This window comes from Pipra filicauda, unplaced genomic scaffold (genome assembly GCF_003945595.2).
Source record: "Pipra filicauda isolate LSUMZ 115617 unplaced genomic scaffold, ASM394559v2 scaffold482_size497672_pilon, whole genome shotgun sequence".
In the NCBI taxonomy this organism is placed as follows: Eukaryota; Metazoa; Chordata; class Aves; order Passeriformes; family Pipridae; genus Pipra; species Pipra filicauda.
In genome coordinates this window covers 101,606-116,331 of record NW_024104623.1, presented here as the reverse complement: position 1 = coordinate 116,331, position 14,726 = coordinate 101,606, and the positions used below count along the sequence as shown (strand labels likewise).

The 14,726-nt window shown below is 45.4% G+C and overlaps 3 protein-coding genes across 7 annotated transcripts in view; 2 read left to right on the top strand and 1 right to left on the bottom strand.

The window, feature by feature from the left end:
• The window catches only part of CELF5 (CUGBP Elav-like family member 5), a 40,680-nt gene extending 34,585 nt beyond the window's left edge, over window positions 1-6,095 (top strand). For both annotated transcript variants that reach the window (XM_027713134.2, XM_027713133.2), the window contains exons 7-13: window positions 42-186; window positions 837-983; window positions 1,189-1,251; window positions 1,337-1,420; window positions 2,466-2,609; window positions 2,722-2,887; window positions 3,894-6,095. In XM_027713134.2, the coding sequence (XP_027568935.1) occupies window positions 42-186; window positions 837-983; window positions 1,189-1,251; window positions 1,337-1,420; window positions 2,466-2,609; window positions 2,722-2,849 (711 nt within the window). In that variant the 3' untranslated portion in view covers window positions 2,850-2,887; window positions 3,894-6,095. The remainder of the gene's footprint in view (window positions 1-41; window positions 187-836; window positions 984-1,188; window positions 1,252-1,336; window positions 1,421-2,465; window positions 2,610-2,721; window positions 2,888-3,893) is intronic.
• A 1,021-nt stretch (window positions 6,096-7,116) lies between these two features.
• Window positions 7,117-14,726, top strand: part of MICOS13 (mitochondrial contact site and cristae organizing system subunit 13) — an 11,229-nt gene continuing 3,619 nt past the window's right edge. Inside the window, exons 1-4 of one of the 3 annotated variants that reach the window (XM_027713129.2) lie at window positions 7,117-7,265; window positions 8,464-8,620; window positions 9,377-9,428; window positions 10,448-10,668. In XM_027713129.2, coding sequence (XP_027568930.1) covers window positions 7,237-7,265; window positions 8,464-8,620; window positions 9,377-9,428; window positions 10,448-10,545 — 336 coding nt within the window. In that variant the 5' untranslated portion in view covers window positions 7,117-7,236 and the 3' untranslated portion in view covers window positions 10,546-10,668. Of the gene's footprint in view, window positions 7,266-7,693; window positions 8,161-8,463; window positions 8,621-9,376; window positions 9,429-10,447; window positions 10,669-14,726 lie in introns of those variants that run through there. The other 2 variants (XM_039386432.1, XR_005565482.1) reach the window with 2 other exon arrangements.
• LOC113983711 (scaffold attachment factor B1-like) overlaps window positions 13,256-14,726 on the bottom strand; it is a 17,823-nt gene continuing 16,352 nt past the window's right edge. Inside the window, exons 19-21 of one of the 2 annotated variants that reach the window (XM_027713123.2) lie at window positions 14,144-14,256; window positions 13,974-14,025; window positions 13,256-13,696 (exon numbers count right to left, since the gene is read on the bottom strand). In XM_027713123.2, the coding sequence (XP_027568924.1) occupies window positions 13,567-13,696; window positions 13,974-14,025; window positions 14,144-14,256 (295 nt within the window). In that variant the 3' untranslated portion in view covers window positions 13,256-13,566. The remainder of the gene's footprint in view (window positions 13,697-13,973; window positions 14,026-14,143; window positions 14,257-14,726) is intronic. The other variant, XM_027713124.2, reaches the window with a different exon arrangement.

Below are 14,726 nucleotides of genomic sequence, written 5' to 3'. Positions count from 1 at the left end.
TGGGCAGCATTGGGCCCTGACTGCACGGTCCTGCCTTGCAGCTGATGCAGCAGCAGACGACGGTTCTCTCCGCTTCCCATGGCAGCTACCTGAACCCAGGCGTCGCCTTCTCCCCATGCCACATCCAGCAGATCGGTGCCGTCAGTCTCAACGGGCTGCCAGCTGCTCCCATTGCACCAGCATCAGGTGAGGGCCTGGATGCAGCAGGTCCTTCACTGCCAGTGAGCCTCCTGCCCCAGCACTTGGCACAGTGCCCACCCAGGTAAAACAGTTCCTACAGCAGCATGTGGATTAGTTTGCTCTTTTCTAACAATGGAGCCTCTGAGCACAGCAGTCTCTAGTCTGCATAAACTTCTGCAACCTCCCTGTCACCCTCACATGCTCAATATACATTCTCTTGCCCTACTGTTGTTCATTTTCGCTGCAGTTTTTCCCTTTGATATAGTTAGAAGGACAGGGTTCCCAGGATTGCACTTGACTCTGAGGTCAGCAGTGCTATTATTCATTATCATCATCCCACAGTAATAATGCATATTTGGGTTTGAACGCCCGTCAAGAACAGGCATGCATCATGCTAGGTGCTGCACAAACCCAGATTAAAAATGTTCCATCCCAAAGCTCTGAGAGCAGTTAGGACTAGCAGTGCTGCACACTCTTCTCACTAGTGCTGCCTCTTAATTTTGTGAAGGCTCCAGCACTAGTCTGTCATCTCCACATGCCAACTAGAAGAGATAATAGCTTCATACACAGCAGCCTTGCCAGGCAGATGGAAGGTTGGAACATGGGCTTTGTGGGACCTTGACTTTCACGGGATGCCCTCTCTTCTTGTCCTACAGGGCTACATTCACCACCTCTCCTGGGAACAGCAGCCATGCCGGGACTTGCAGCACCGATTTCAAATGGATTTACTGGAGTGGTACCATTCCCAAATGGGCATCCAGCCTTGGAAACAGTTTACACCAATGGCCTTGTGCCATATTCAGGTATTGAGAGCAGGAGAACTCCCCACCATCCAGAGACCTGAGGAACTGCAATTAATTCCTCTTTTCTGGATTTCCCACAGAGAATACTTGTCTAGCTCCTTGCCAGGCACTGAGACTAACTTGGGGGCAGGGGGTGGGAAACACTACTACACACACACACACACACAAAATGCACGACTGATTCTGATTATGTTTTTCTCTGCAGCCCAGAGCCCTTCAGTAGCAGAGACTTTGCACCCAACCTTCACAGGAGTTCAGCAGTATGCAGGTACCAGCTTCCCTTGTCTCCCCCAGGCCCTTGTGTGGCTGACCAGATCCTCAGGTAAATGGTTTGTTCTATCTCTGGACTACAGCTGTGTATCCGACCACCACCATCACCCCCATTGCACAGAGCATCCCTCAGCAGCCTCCCATCCTGCAGCAGCAGCAACGAGAAGGTGAGATTCAGAGTGGGACTATGTGTGTCCCAAGACATGGGTGGGATTTGTGTAGCTCATCTTCTGCACCACAGAACCAATGGAGAGGAGACAGCACTAATTTTTGTCCGCTAATCTTTGATACTGGAACTGGGCTATGGAAACAACCACATCTCTGCCGTGAGTGGACTAGAAAAGTTCACAGGATGCTTGTTATGCATAATTCCTGAGCTTGTCCCTGACCAGATGTTGCCAGGTACAAAGGGGACAGTAGGCACCAGAACACCAAGCTTTCACATCCAAGGGATAGAGTCAGCACCTTCCCTACACAGTCAGGGGAAAAGAGCACTCCCTCTCTATCTTTACTGATGCCAGAACCACAGTGGTACCAGTCAAACTAGCCTCTCCCAATGTACTTTCCTCTCTTTTCAGCCTTCATAGCCTTCCGAGTTTATTTTTCAACTTATTTTAAAATTGGCCTAAATAGAATTTGGAGGCAAAAGGCATTCTCTCTCTGCTCCTGATTCTTACAGCAGGTGTCAGGGAGGGAGCAGCTTCTTGTTGCTCATCAGGCTCACAAGGAGCAAGTGAAGGAGTAGACAGGACCATGTCAGCCCATAAATGGGATGTATGGCAGGCGAGGATTAAGGCTGTAGCTTATGGACTGAAGGCAACCACTGCCTTAACTGTGGGCAGGGAATGCCAGAGGAGCAGCTTTCACGTAGCAGTGTCTGCTGCTCTCCTAGGACTGGGAGAGCTATGAACAAGGAACTCTTACCTCAGCTGAGTTCCTTCCATCAAAATAGCACCCAGACCATCGTAGAGTTGTTGTGTCCAGCACCCTACCTGGGAACTAGATAAGCTTTGAAAGTGAAGCTGCTCTCCAGAAACTTCAGCTTTGTATATTACCTCCCAGTTGCTCTTAGACAGCCCTCAGAATCCTTTGGGGGGCGGAGGCAGTGCTAGGGTTCTCCTCCAGTGCTGTGCTATGAGTTGAGCCCATTTTTCTTCCCCTTCCCTTTGGGGTTTTCTGTTTTGTCCTTTCCCACTGCCCCCATATCTGCAGGTCCTGAAGGCTGCAATCTCTTCATCTACCATCTCCCTCAGGAGTTTGGAGACAACGAGTTGATGCAGATGTTTCTGCCCTTTGGCAATATCATTTCCTCTAAGGTATTCATGGATCGTGCCACCAACCAGAGCAAGTGTTTTGGTAAGTGCTGACACCAGCAGGTGAGGGAAGCATGATAGATACTGATGACAGTTATTATTGGGCATGGCACCAACAGTGCCATTGTTATCCATGCCTGTGTCCTGTCCTTCAGGTTTTGTAAGCTTTGACAACCCATCCAGTGCACAGACTGCTATCCAGGCTATGAATGGCTTCCAGATTGGCATGAAACGCTTGAAGGTTCAGTTAAAACGACCCAAGGATGCTAACCATCCCTACTGACAGCAGTAAACAAGCAGGAGTCACTTCTGCAGCACAAGGTAAAGCTGGCACCATCATAGCACAGTTCTGTACAGTGCTGGCCAGTGTCAGGACAGCAAGGTCTGGAAGTGGGGAGCCACGAGCTGAAGGCAATAGTACAGCTAGTGGGGCAGTGGCCTCACCTGCCAGGGCCCAGCCGCAGCACCCGAGCAAGGTGACCAGAGCAGGCCCAGAGATGATGGCCAGGTTCAACAGTCTAGATCATCAGGCAAATTTGTGGCAGTGAGGCAAGCCCAAAGGCAAGCCAGAGTGTCAATCTGCAGGTCAAGATCAGGATCACATCTGGTGAAGGTAAATAGGGTCAAACATAGTGCAGTGATTGCCAGGCAGGTCTATAATGTCAATAGTAAACAGATCAAACATCAAGATGGGAAGACAATCCAAGGGTTGAAGTCCAGGTAATTAGATCCATGGACAGGACATGTCCGTGGACAGGTGGAGACTGGAATTTCCACAATGTAGATCAGACAAAGGCTGATGACACAGGCCTGAGCTATAATGAGACTTGAACCTGTGGGCAGGGTGGACAGAAATTGCAGGTGAGGCTGGTCAAGTTCATTAAGGCCTTTCAGTGCACTCAGGGCCCTGACAGGCAGATGGGTTCTGTTTGTGGTCTAAGCAAGGTTTCAGTCTACTGTCCAACTGCTCCCCCAAAGCTTTTGTCTGCCTAAAAAGGTTTTAAAAGCCAGTTTTCAATTGTTACATGGGCCTGAAGTTAGTCTGCAGAGAATGCTTTCTGGGGTAAGAAGGGATAATCCCATGATTCACAGGGATCACAGATAAGCAGAGAAAAGGTGAGACCCTTAAAGACCACAGAAGAGCTGCCTGACACAACAGCTGCTGCCAAAGAGCTGGCTTCTGCCAGCCTACAGACAGGGAGCAAGGGACGGCTGATCTGATTTGGGTCATAGTCCTTCATGTTTAAGCAACAGCAACTCAAAGCCTGAGACTTGCATAGATGTCCTCCTAATCTCCAAATTCCCTCCCTCCTCCCTTTCTGTTCAGGTGAAAGGAAAGTCCAGAGGAAGAATTTCTGCTTCAGGTTGATTTACAGAAAGGCCAGTAAATTTATCGACTCTTTTGACACCACCCCTTTCCTTCCTCTGCTTCCCACCTACCCACCCTATCTTCCTCTTCCCCTCCTCTCCAAGACACGCAATTAAAGAGAAGGCTCAATATCTGCCCAGGAGGAAGATTCTTGCCACGACCGACTCATATTTGCTGCTAATGTGGTGCATAGCAAAGGGACCAGCAAACCAGCAGCCCCTGGGGACATAAACCTCTTCCTCCTTGGGGTATGGCTGGAGTACGTGGACCAAGAAAACCCACTGGTGTGTCTCTAGGTTAATGCAGTGATGTATGGAAGTTTAGTCCCATCCCTCCCTCCCTCTTGCTCCGTTTCTGGCCTTTTCATAGACAAATATACATATATATACAGTCTCTATTTTTTTTTAAAGTGGCTCACAGGACCAAACTTTTCAGACTGACTGCTTGCAAGAGGTATTGGACGTTTGGGGTTTACCTTTGCAACAGTGTCTTCTCAGCACACACTGCAGATAGGCCTGAACATTTTGAGAGGATGCTTGGGGAGAGAGAGGGGGAGGGTGGCAGAGGGTAGGGAGAAAGAGAGGATCATCTCTCTGCTCAACATTAGCAAGAAGGAGGAGAAATACATACCTCCAGGATTAGGGCACAGTCAGATGCTCAGCTCGAGTCACTCATCCACTGTAGCACCAGCCTGGTTAAGGATCTCAAGAGCTCTCAGTCTTACCTTTCCCAGGGCTTCTGCAGACAAAGCTCCTGGAATTTGGTGCCAGACCCCATCCTGACAACTCCCCGATTAGACTGAGAGCACAGGAAACCAGTCACTTTACCTACAGGAACTGTACTGCCTCCCCACACATGGCACAGATCTGTGTTTCATAGTTCTCCATGGTAACAGCATTTTCTTGATGAAGGCAAGAGAAGATAACAGTGTAAGCAGATGCAATCTTCAAAACAGTTACAGGATCCTCCTGGGGGCTACACACTGCCTCCCCGTGTCAGATAAGCTAACGCTTTCCATAAGCTGTAAAATGTGTTGAGGGGGTTGAACGACATAGCAGAGCTGCTTAGTGAGCTGTGCTTATTCCCAGATGAAACAGGACGTTTTCTCCCTCTGAATTCAGCAAGAAGACTCACCTCACGCACCCGTTTGCAAAGCTTTCCCCAGCAGATGCAAGGATAATATGATGAAAGAGGGTTGTCATTCTGTTTTTTCATTTTTCCCAGCACTCCCTCCAAGAGACTGATAATACATTATGCAGCATATATATATATGGACAGCTATATGCACAATACTCTTATGCACAGAATGTAGTTCAGAACTTGATTTAGAAAAGATCCTCTGGGAGCGGGGGGGGTGTCACGCTGACAAGGCACATCCCTTTAACAGTTGGAAACAATCTCTTTAAGTTTCTACAAAAATAAGGAAAGCAAGACAGAACAAACCAACCAACTCCACAGTGATTAATGACTGATTAATTTCAATATTCCAGAGTTTGATAAGGTACCACAAACATTTGGGTGGGTGGGTGGGTGTGGGGGTGTGTGTGCAGTGAAACATGAATAAAGGGTTGGTGGGGAAAGGTTGATGCAATTATTACTGAAGTGAGCTATGGGGATTTTAGAGAATCTTGGCCAACTCTCACTCTCCTCCAGTTTCCCTTTGTTCAGGTGTATGTGGCACAGTTCTATAAGTACCTTCACATCTCCTCAACTACCCTTCTGTATCTGATGCTGAGAGTTTAGGAGAGATGAATGAAGCTGTGTGAGTCTGTGTGTTTCTATAGTCCATGTTTACTTATTGTAAATACCATTTTTATACTTAACATCTATTATGTATGTGATTTGTATAATGTACTTTATTTCTGCTACAAGTAATTTCATGAAGTTTAAACTTAGTCTAATTTTGAACAAAACAAAAAAAAAAAAAAAAAAAAAAAAAAAAAAAAAAAAAACAAAAAATGCAAAATGGAAAAAAAAGGACTTTGGAAATCCTAGGTCAAGCTGGTTTTAAACAAGCATTTACGATTTCTTCCATCACAGTTACTGATGTGACTGTACAATGTTGCAGGTGCGATACAAGCTTTGTCAATGTCAAATTCCTCACTCTGGTCAAAAAAAAAATCCTGAATTTATTTAATAAAAGTTTTACTTGCTAAGTAACTGGGGCTCTACTTCATGTTGTTAGTTGCACCTGCTTTCACTTACTGCACAGTGCTTGCACTTGAAGACATCACCAGAGCCCCGGGGCTGATTTAACAGGTCCCATGCAGTCAGCAAACGTCTGCCAACAGGCCTGTGCCCACAGAATCCAAGTGACCAGTATTCTTTCATAGAGGAAGCATCAACATGTAATACCAGCACATTAAAAAAACTGTTTAATTAAAACAGAGATTAAAATTCTACTTATATGAAACAAGAAAGTTCACAGAATCGAAAAAGCAGTGGAGCAGGATGTCCCAGGAGTGTGCAGACAGAGGTTAAAGCTAGGGCTGAGAGAAGGCTGGATGTAGTAAAAGCAGACCAGGTGAGGCTGAAGGAGGGGAGATGGGAGGAGGGCTAAGACAGAGTGAACAGTGAAGATCTCTAACTCACAGCTAGCAACATCAGAACCATGGCTAAAGCCGGATGAGAGGGAAACCAAGAGCAGTCTTAGGAAAAGAGCTAAAGTTACTTTGCCACCACTGCTGCCCTGCTCCTGCTTGACACCAATAGGAGGCTTAGTGGGATGGTGGGAATGTAGTTAAAAGGGATATAGGATGGGAGAGGAGACAAACTGGGCGTCTTTTAAGGACTGCTGTAGTTATAGTAACTCCTTAAAACCTGGCCCCGGTTGCTGGGGAACAAAACCCAGAGGCAGCACACCTGCTGCAGCCACCAGGGGTAGAAAACCTCCTGCACCCGTGTAGCACCTCCCCGGATGATGGCGAGTGCGGCTTCAGGAGCAGGCGAAGCACTTATGTGCACTTTGCCCCTGGAAAGAAATGGTCAGAGGATCAAAGCCAGTCAATCCCTGGTGTGGTTTTAACTCTGCCACAGGGCTCTGGATGCTCGTGTTCAATGCTGAGGCGGATATGTACGCGACAAACTGGCGGCGGGGACACCGCCACAGCGGGCGCGAGCCGCCCTCAGGGCGCTCACGATCCGCTCTCCTCGCAGGAGCGCGGGGAGCGGCACGGCCCCTCCCGGCCCTTCCCGGCCCCACAACCTCGGCCCCCGCGGCCGCGCCCCCCGAGCCGCCGCCGCTGGGCGGAGCTCCCGGCCCGGAGCCGGTGACGGCTTCCGCAGCCCCGCCGCTGTCGCCATGGCCGCCCGGCTCGTCCCCGTCGCCAAGTGAGTCCCCGCGGCCCTGCCCGCACAGCCCGGCCCGGCGCTCGCCCTTCCCGCTCTGCTCTCTCCACCCGCCCCGCGGCTCCCGCTCCATGGCCTCCCAGGGGCTCCCCGGCTCTCCGGGCCCGTGCCCGCAGCCCCGGCCTCGCCTCGCTCCTCCGCGCCGCGCCCTTGGCCTCGGTCGCCCCCGCGCCCGGCTGGTTCCCGGCCGGCAGCTCCTCCTGTGTCTTCACCTGCCGGACGGGATTGCGGCGGTTTTTTTTCGGGGCGAGCATGAACACGTAACATTAAACCCAGCGTGCCGCGGAAGGGCGCCCGTTTGCCGAGGGAACACGCTCAGATCTGGAAATACAGCCCCACTGGCAGGGAGGAAGCGCGGAAGGGTATTCTCGGGAGCGAACAGTACGTTTTAGCAGAGAAATCCCTTTTCCCCAAAATACGTGTGAATACATGAATTTAAGTATTGATTCTCTTCTTGCCTCTCTCGACAGCTGTATCTGTCCCTATATTCTACTACTGCAGTACCACTGTCTGGCAGGTTTTGGTTTGTTTGTTCATACAGTAGCTTTTCTTGTTTTTTTTTAAAGGGAAAACAATTCTCTGTCCTGTGAATCTGGAAAAGTCAGTCTCCTCAGATCTTATAACGAACTTGCCAGTAAAGGCCAAATACTATCTTCCTGTCATCCAGTTTGCAGGTTGCCACTACAGCTGTAAAACTGCACACCATGCAGTCTGCTGGGAAACTTTAAAAGCCTGGGCAATGCAAACACCATAGCCAGATGTTAACTGGACTTTAATGAGCTTAACGAGGTATTGGTGTCTATCCTCATTAATAAGGCAGCAAGAAGCACATGGATGACTTACCCACTGCAGAATCCGTTAGTTCCTTTTATCAAAGGTATGTGCCAGTGGCAGATACTCTGAGATGCTTGACACTTTTGCCTTTTTTTCGTGAAAACTGTTACTGATAAAATGCGAATAGGTACAGTTTCAAGGGGCTAACAGGGAGCAGTTGGCCTAGGAAGAAAAGGAAGGTAGCTAGATATTTTTCCGCGGCTTTTTGTCTGCAGTAAGACATTAGAGTATTTGTGACCCTTAGATTTCTTTACTAATACCCTCCCTTTGGCAGTCACAACCTACTGAGACATATGCACTGATGGTCATAATGTGAACTGAACTGTTCTGCTTTTGATCCTTTCAGGTTTGTTATCAAAGGAAGCCTGGCTGGAGCTGCTGTATATGTGGCATATGATCAGGGGCTGCTGGGCAGTGGCACACAAGGTGCTGAAGCACTCAAAAAAGCTCAAGCAGCACTGCCTCCAGCTATCCAGGAGTGGACGAGTTACCTAGGCTGGGAGGTAAGGACTGTTTAGATGGACAGTGCAAAACAAACACATTCTCTGAATGAGGAGGAAACATTGGGGTGATATTCTGATTCCAGTGAAGTTGGCAGGAGTTTTACTGTTGAAAGTAGATTTAACATTGCAAATATTTTGAAGAGGATTGAAATGGAAGGAGAATAAAATTTTAAATTTGGGGGAGATACACAGCTCACAGATGTTACTTCAAAGGAGAAGGGGTAACCAGCCTATGCAGGGTCAAGGAGGGGATTGCAAACATGCTCTGGGTGATATTTCACTATGTAGCAGTATTCCTAAGCTTCTTTTGAAGAATCCTACATGCTTTTAGAAAAAACAATGAAAATATTATCCTCCCATATTCTCAAATTGCTAACAGTTCATCAAATTGAATTTAAATTGCCTGAAGAGGCCCTTCTCTATTAGTTCTTAGTTTTTAAAATCCTCAGAAAAGAAGCCTTTGCTTTAAGTTTGAAAAGTATTTTTCATGTTAGAGACAACTATAAACTAAGAGATGACAGCCATGTAAGGAGACAGCCCAAGAGATGTTTTTCACTAACACCCAAATGATGTGTACTACCTTCTGGGGAAAAGAGCAAACCCTAGACTTAAAGTGTCATGTCTGATCCCTTTTGAGACTTAGGGAGAGTAGGCACCTAAGTATTTTTGAGATCTGAGGCCAAGAGGCTTTGCCAATGTGATGTGAATTCCAAGTGAAACACCTCAGGTGCTGATATTTTGTCTTTCTCTTTCTAGCTCCCACCCACTCCAAAATTTGACTTTTCCCTCTCTGATTCCTGGAATAAAGGTAAAATAACTGCTCACCAAGCTCTGAAAGGAGCAAGGGGCCAAGACTGATGTAGCTTACACCAGTCTTGTTTCAACGTTGTCCTCCTAAATTGAATGATGGAGAAGGAGCTGATAGATGTTACAGTCTGGTGGAAGAAGCATTGGGAATGGGACTGAGGAAGCATATTCTGCTTCAGACTAGCACACTGACTGACTTTGGACTTAATTTCTTGTTGTTTCAACTGTGAAATAAGGAGGAGGATGTGTGTCCATAAACCTGTCTGCCTTTTCTAACCGGGGAGCTGGTGTCTCTACCTACAAAGCTTGCTGCCTACCTGTGCCCCAAGACAGGCATGTCTGTACTATCCTAGAGTCTAAGATTGAAAGTTTCAGTAAAGTGTTCAGGGAGGCCTGTGGCCCCCACAGTAAATAAGTAGAGTTTATGCACTAGTGAATTCATCAGCATTGGCAATGATCAAGGAAACTAGAGGATAAAAATAAATGATAACTTAAGAAAGGTGTACCTTTGGTTAAAGGTTGAAGACTACAGATGCTAGTAGGTCTGAACTGAGCCCTGGAATTTTCAGAAGGGATGGTCATTCCTGTCGTTACTAGAATTTTAGACATCTTGTTTGAAGGTTAAAGCATGTTATAAATACCTAGTAATAAATAGTTTTTATGGTGCAGCAAAGAGTCTTTATGTAATTGTGGGGAAACACGGTACACAAATACTGTGACATGTCCAGCATCACCCATGGAGTCTGTGATAAGGCCAGAAATAAAATGGAACTTAGCCCAGTTCTTTGTTTCAGTCTTGTGATTGTTTCATCTCATATAGAGGCCTTTAAGTTGGAATTTCTGTGTCACAAATGGTACTGAGACAATAAAGCTGTACTTCAGACCACAGGGTGTTTGAAAGCATCTGAGTTAGAGCTCAGTTTTTCTTTCTGTGTTTAGAGATCTACAATGCCAGAGTAACACTGGGAAATTTGGCTTGAATGATGATCTTGGGATAATTCTTCTCTGCTTTCCTTGCAGGAGTGCAGTCAGTCATGTCTGCCTTGTCTGTAGCTCCCGCCAGGGCCTGTGAATACACGGTGGAAGGCTGGAAGTATGTGAAGGATCTTGTCAAATGAACACGTTCTCCAGGGTTCATGATTCTCTTTGTCCTGTGTTGTCTTTGAGAGGATGCAGAGTCCGTCGCTCTGGAGGGCAGCTCAGCCGTGTAAGGGCTACAATAAAAGACTTTGGAACTTCAATTTGTATTTGGGTTGGTTTTAGCATACAGATTGGAACAACTGCTTTTCTTTTTCCTAGCAGTGATCAAAGGCTTCAGGGGTCACAGATCATTTGTAATGAAGTGGTGGCCATATGCTGAGGTACTGCCTCTGTTCCAAAGTTGCCAAGCTTGGTAGCTAAACAGATTATTCTGAAGCTGAATTAATCTTGAAAGTGAATGCCATCTTATTCAAAACAAGCCAACAAGAGTTAAAAAAAAAAATTAAAAATCCAAGGTAACAGTAAAAGATGCTGTAAAAGATGGCTTAGGGCGTTTATACAAGTGCAGGAAGGGTAACTGAGCATGAAACATTTTGTTAGGTCGCGATATGCTCCAGTTGGCAGACTCTGCATGTTTTCATTTTAATGTGGATGAAAACTTTTCTGAGGTCAGTTTTCAGTCTCAGCCAAGGTGTGTAAGTAAGGAGCACCAATGGCCTAGAGGGCATCGCTATTGTAAGATGAAGTTACAGACTGAGTCTCTGTTTTTAACCCTTTGTGATGGGATTGTAGCATGGAGGTTGGTGAAGTCGTTATATCATGGCACAGCATCAGTATGAATCTGTTCCCTCCTCACAGGAAGCGTCTGTGTGTATATCAGATGGGTTATTGTAAATGCACAGCTTGTAACCTCTCTGTTCTTGGGTCTCTGTCCCAAAGCTGCTGCTCATGCTTCTAAAACCAGGGACAGGGATGAACCTCGCTGCTGGCAGCAGGGCTGTCATTTCTTCCACACTGATGTGCTAATAACAGTTGCATTGTTCTAGTCTATGCTAGTTACAGAATGAGCTGAGGCACAACTATAGAACAGGAAACAGGCAGTGGTAGGTCGGGAGAGCAGGATGAGTGCTTACTCAAATTAGGAGTCAGATTTAAAACACGAGAATGAAGGATTTGCAGTTTTGTTTCCTTTTTTAACAAACAGTTATATGATGAAACCAACTGCCAAGAGATTTTAGAGGATTTGACTAAGGTATAAATAGCTTTAAGAAGTGCTTAAGTTAATTCCTGAGGGATGGGTCCAAATCTATGGTCCAGATATGGAAGCTACAAGTTTGGTAAACGTTGGAGTTCTCTGTTGTGCAGGTGCCAGATCCTTCACCTCATTCTAGAACCTTGATAACCTCTATCTATATCCCATTTCTTCCTTAACTTCCCAATGTCAGCTGCCTTTGAAGCAGCACAGCTTTTCTTGCAGGAGTTTCTGTCATAGCTCCCCATGTACACACCTCAGAAAATAATGGTGCTAAGATACTTGTGCAGGGCTGCTTATGCAGGCTGGCTCCTGGGGACAAGAAGTTAAACTCCAGATATGAGACAGGAGCTGTCTGCCATTTTACAGCCCCTGTATAGTAAGCTTGCTGCAGCTTAGGCAACTGGCTTTGAAAAGCAGCACGTCTCATAACATAGCTCAGCTTGGGACGCACTGGGAATGTGGGTTTACTGGAATACACCTCTCTTCCCTTAAATTAGAGTAAGAGTCAGTCTGCATGGAAAGCTCAGTCTGCCATTGACTACCCTGTCACTGAGCTTTGGTAAAAGAGAGGACTTGATTTTCCAGAGCACTGTTTAATTTTTACAAGTCATAACCTCCATCTCATCAGGCCAAACCTCCCATTAAGAAAATTCTGACACTGTCATCTAGAGTCTTCATCTCTCTAGCTTTTGCTACAAAATGTAATCACTTTGAACAAAGCACACTGTGTACAAATAGGTAGAATACTGCACCTCTGGTACACTTAGAACTTTAGTTCTCCTCTGTGCTTTTCATGATCTGAACCACTTTTTTGGCCTTTGATGATTGCTCTCTAAAGATTCAACATTGTAATGTGCCTTCTCTATGGATGTATGAAAAAATATCTTCAGGCAACTGATAAAAACCCCATCTCTGAAGATGGAAAAAACCCAAATGAGCCTACAAATGAAAGGAACAGGATTTTTTTCCTCTTGCCATCATAAAAGCCATCCTTGGTGGTTAATGCTGAGGCCATGTTGCTCCAGAGATGACTGCACAAAGACAAATTATAATTTGGATACAACAAAGTGACAGATCATGTCATGATCACGTTAGTTCTCAACACATTCATAAAATGATGCTAAAGCACAGCCAATGGCTGTTACTAGTCTTTTCAAGAAATTATGGACTGCTAAGTAAAATTACTGCCCTGAAACTGATGGAGTTTTGGACTACCCTGATCTATCAGAAGCTAAATGAAATGATTCTGACACACACTTGGAAGAGGTTCACAAGCACCTCTGTGCTGTCTCTACAGAAGCTGTGCTGCTCATTCAGTATGTAACTTCTTTTTCAGAGACTGTAGGGTATTATACTGCACAGTACCTACCAACGTGAGACAAGATGAAAAAAAATTCTTCACCACTTGTCCCACAGTATCCTATGTCAATTTTACAGTGGCAGGGTGTTCAAACTTTGACAACTGCAATCTACTAAGGTTCTCTTATGGTGGCATATAGTCTACTTAATTTTGACAGGTCTAAGGTAACACAGTATTTCAGTGTATTTCTGGGAGTTGTGTGCTACTGAAAGTGCAAAGGGACACCTGTGAGGCAATTTGACACTTCATCTTTGAAAGTTACACGGTTTAACACAGAGCTGAATAAATTAGTTTTACAGGGACTGCTCAAACAAAGCAATTAATTGTAAACTGGCGTTTATGGAAAATGGAATGCTTCATTAACAAACATTTTAAATGGGATATGAACAACACTTTACAAAACAAATGAATTCACATTGGATTGAGTGACATAATACGGCAGCAGCTTAAAAAAAATTACAGTGGCCCATAAGTTACAATTAATAGTAACCCTGGGTAACAGATTTGTTTCACTTGCCACCTTGCATTAAAAATTAAACACAATCAGTAGCGACGGTTGAAACGAGGATCATTCGGTCTGTTTGCTCTCTCCTGGCCAGCAAATCCTTCTCCTTGCATTCCTCCTCCATGCACGATCTGACTTTGATTGCCACCTTGCATGAAACTGCCACGCCTAGAAAGTGATTCAGACATTTTAATGTTCTCTTGTGACTCTGGTGGTCAGGTTGCTAGTACAGGTGTTCTTCCACAATTTTTTGTGTGATTTCTCACTCTTCCATTAGATGCACTACATGAAACCCATAGGAATATTTTATTATTCCTTGACATTTAAGTAACTAATTAAATAACCGATACTCCCATAAAATGTTTCTCTGGCCAGTTTCTATTTAGAAGAAATGCCCCTTAGAAGGAAAACAAACAAACACTTCTCTCCTTTCAAAGTTCCTTACCCTGACATGCCTCCACGATGCATCACATGGCCAGGTCTGCCTCTTCCTCCACCTAAAAAAGTTCAAATGCTTCCTTTATATCTACAGTAATAGTTTTACTTCAGTGATAATGCCTGTAATTTTTCTTCTTTACATAGCACAACTAATGCATTGTTGTGCAAGAAGCATACCTTGCCATCTCTCATGATCCCGTCCTATCATTCCTCCATCCACGCTGCTCTGCCAGGAACGATCTTGATGTCCTTCAAACTTTCGACTGTGATCTCCCCAGTCACGTCCATCCCTGTGAAGGTATGAAATTCATATCTTCTCACATGAGCCAGAGCACACAAAATAGATTCGAGTACAGAAACTAAGTCACAAACTTAAATACTTTACCAAGGTGCATGCAAATCTTATATTTATACTGTTAAGTCAAATCTCAGTAGAATCCTTCTGCTCAAACCAAATAAGATGACAGATATGAAAAAAAGATATCAGGGAAGAACCACTATCCTGAAAACAGCAAGCTTTGATAGGAATGTTAGTTAAAATTAATGGAAAGGATGAAGACTTTAAGATGTGTGGTTATTAAAAAAAAATTCATGCCAAGATGCATGTTTTGATAGACAAGGCAGGCTGAACGAGATACTCGCAGTCCATCCAACACACTCGGGGTTAATGTTGGAAAGAAAGAATTGTACTTCCAAAAACTGCGTCCTACTTCCACATATGGAAATATTCCTTTGATGCACAAGAAAATGTATTTTTAGT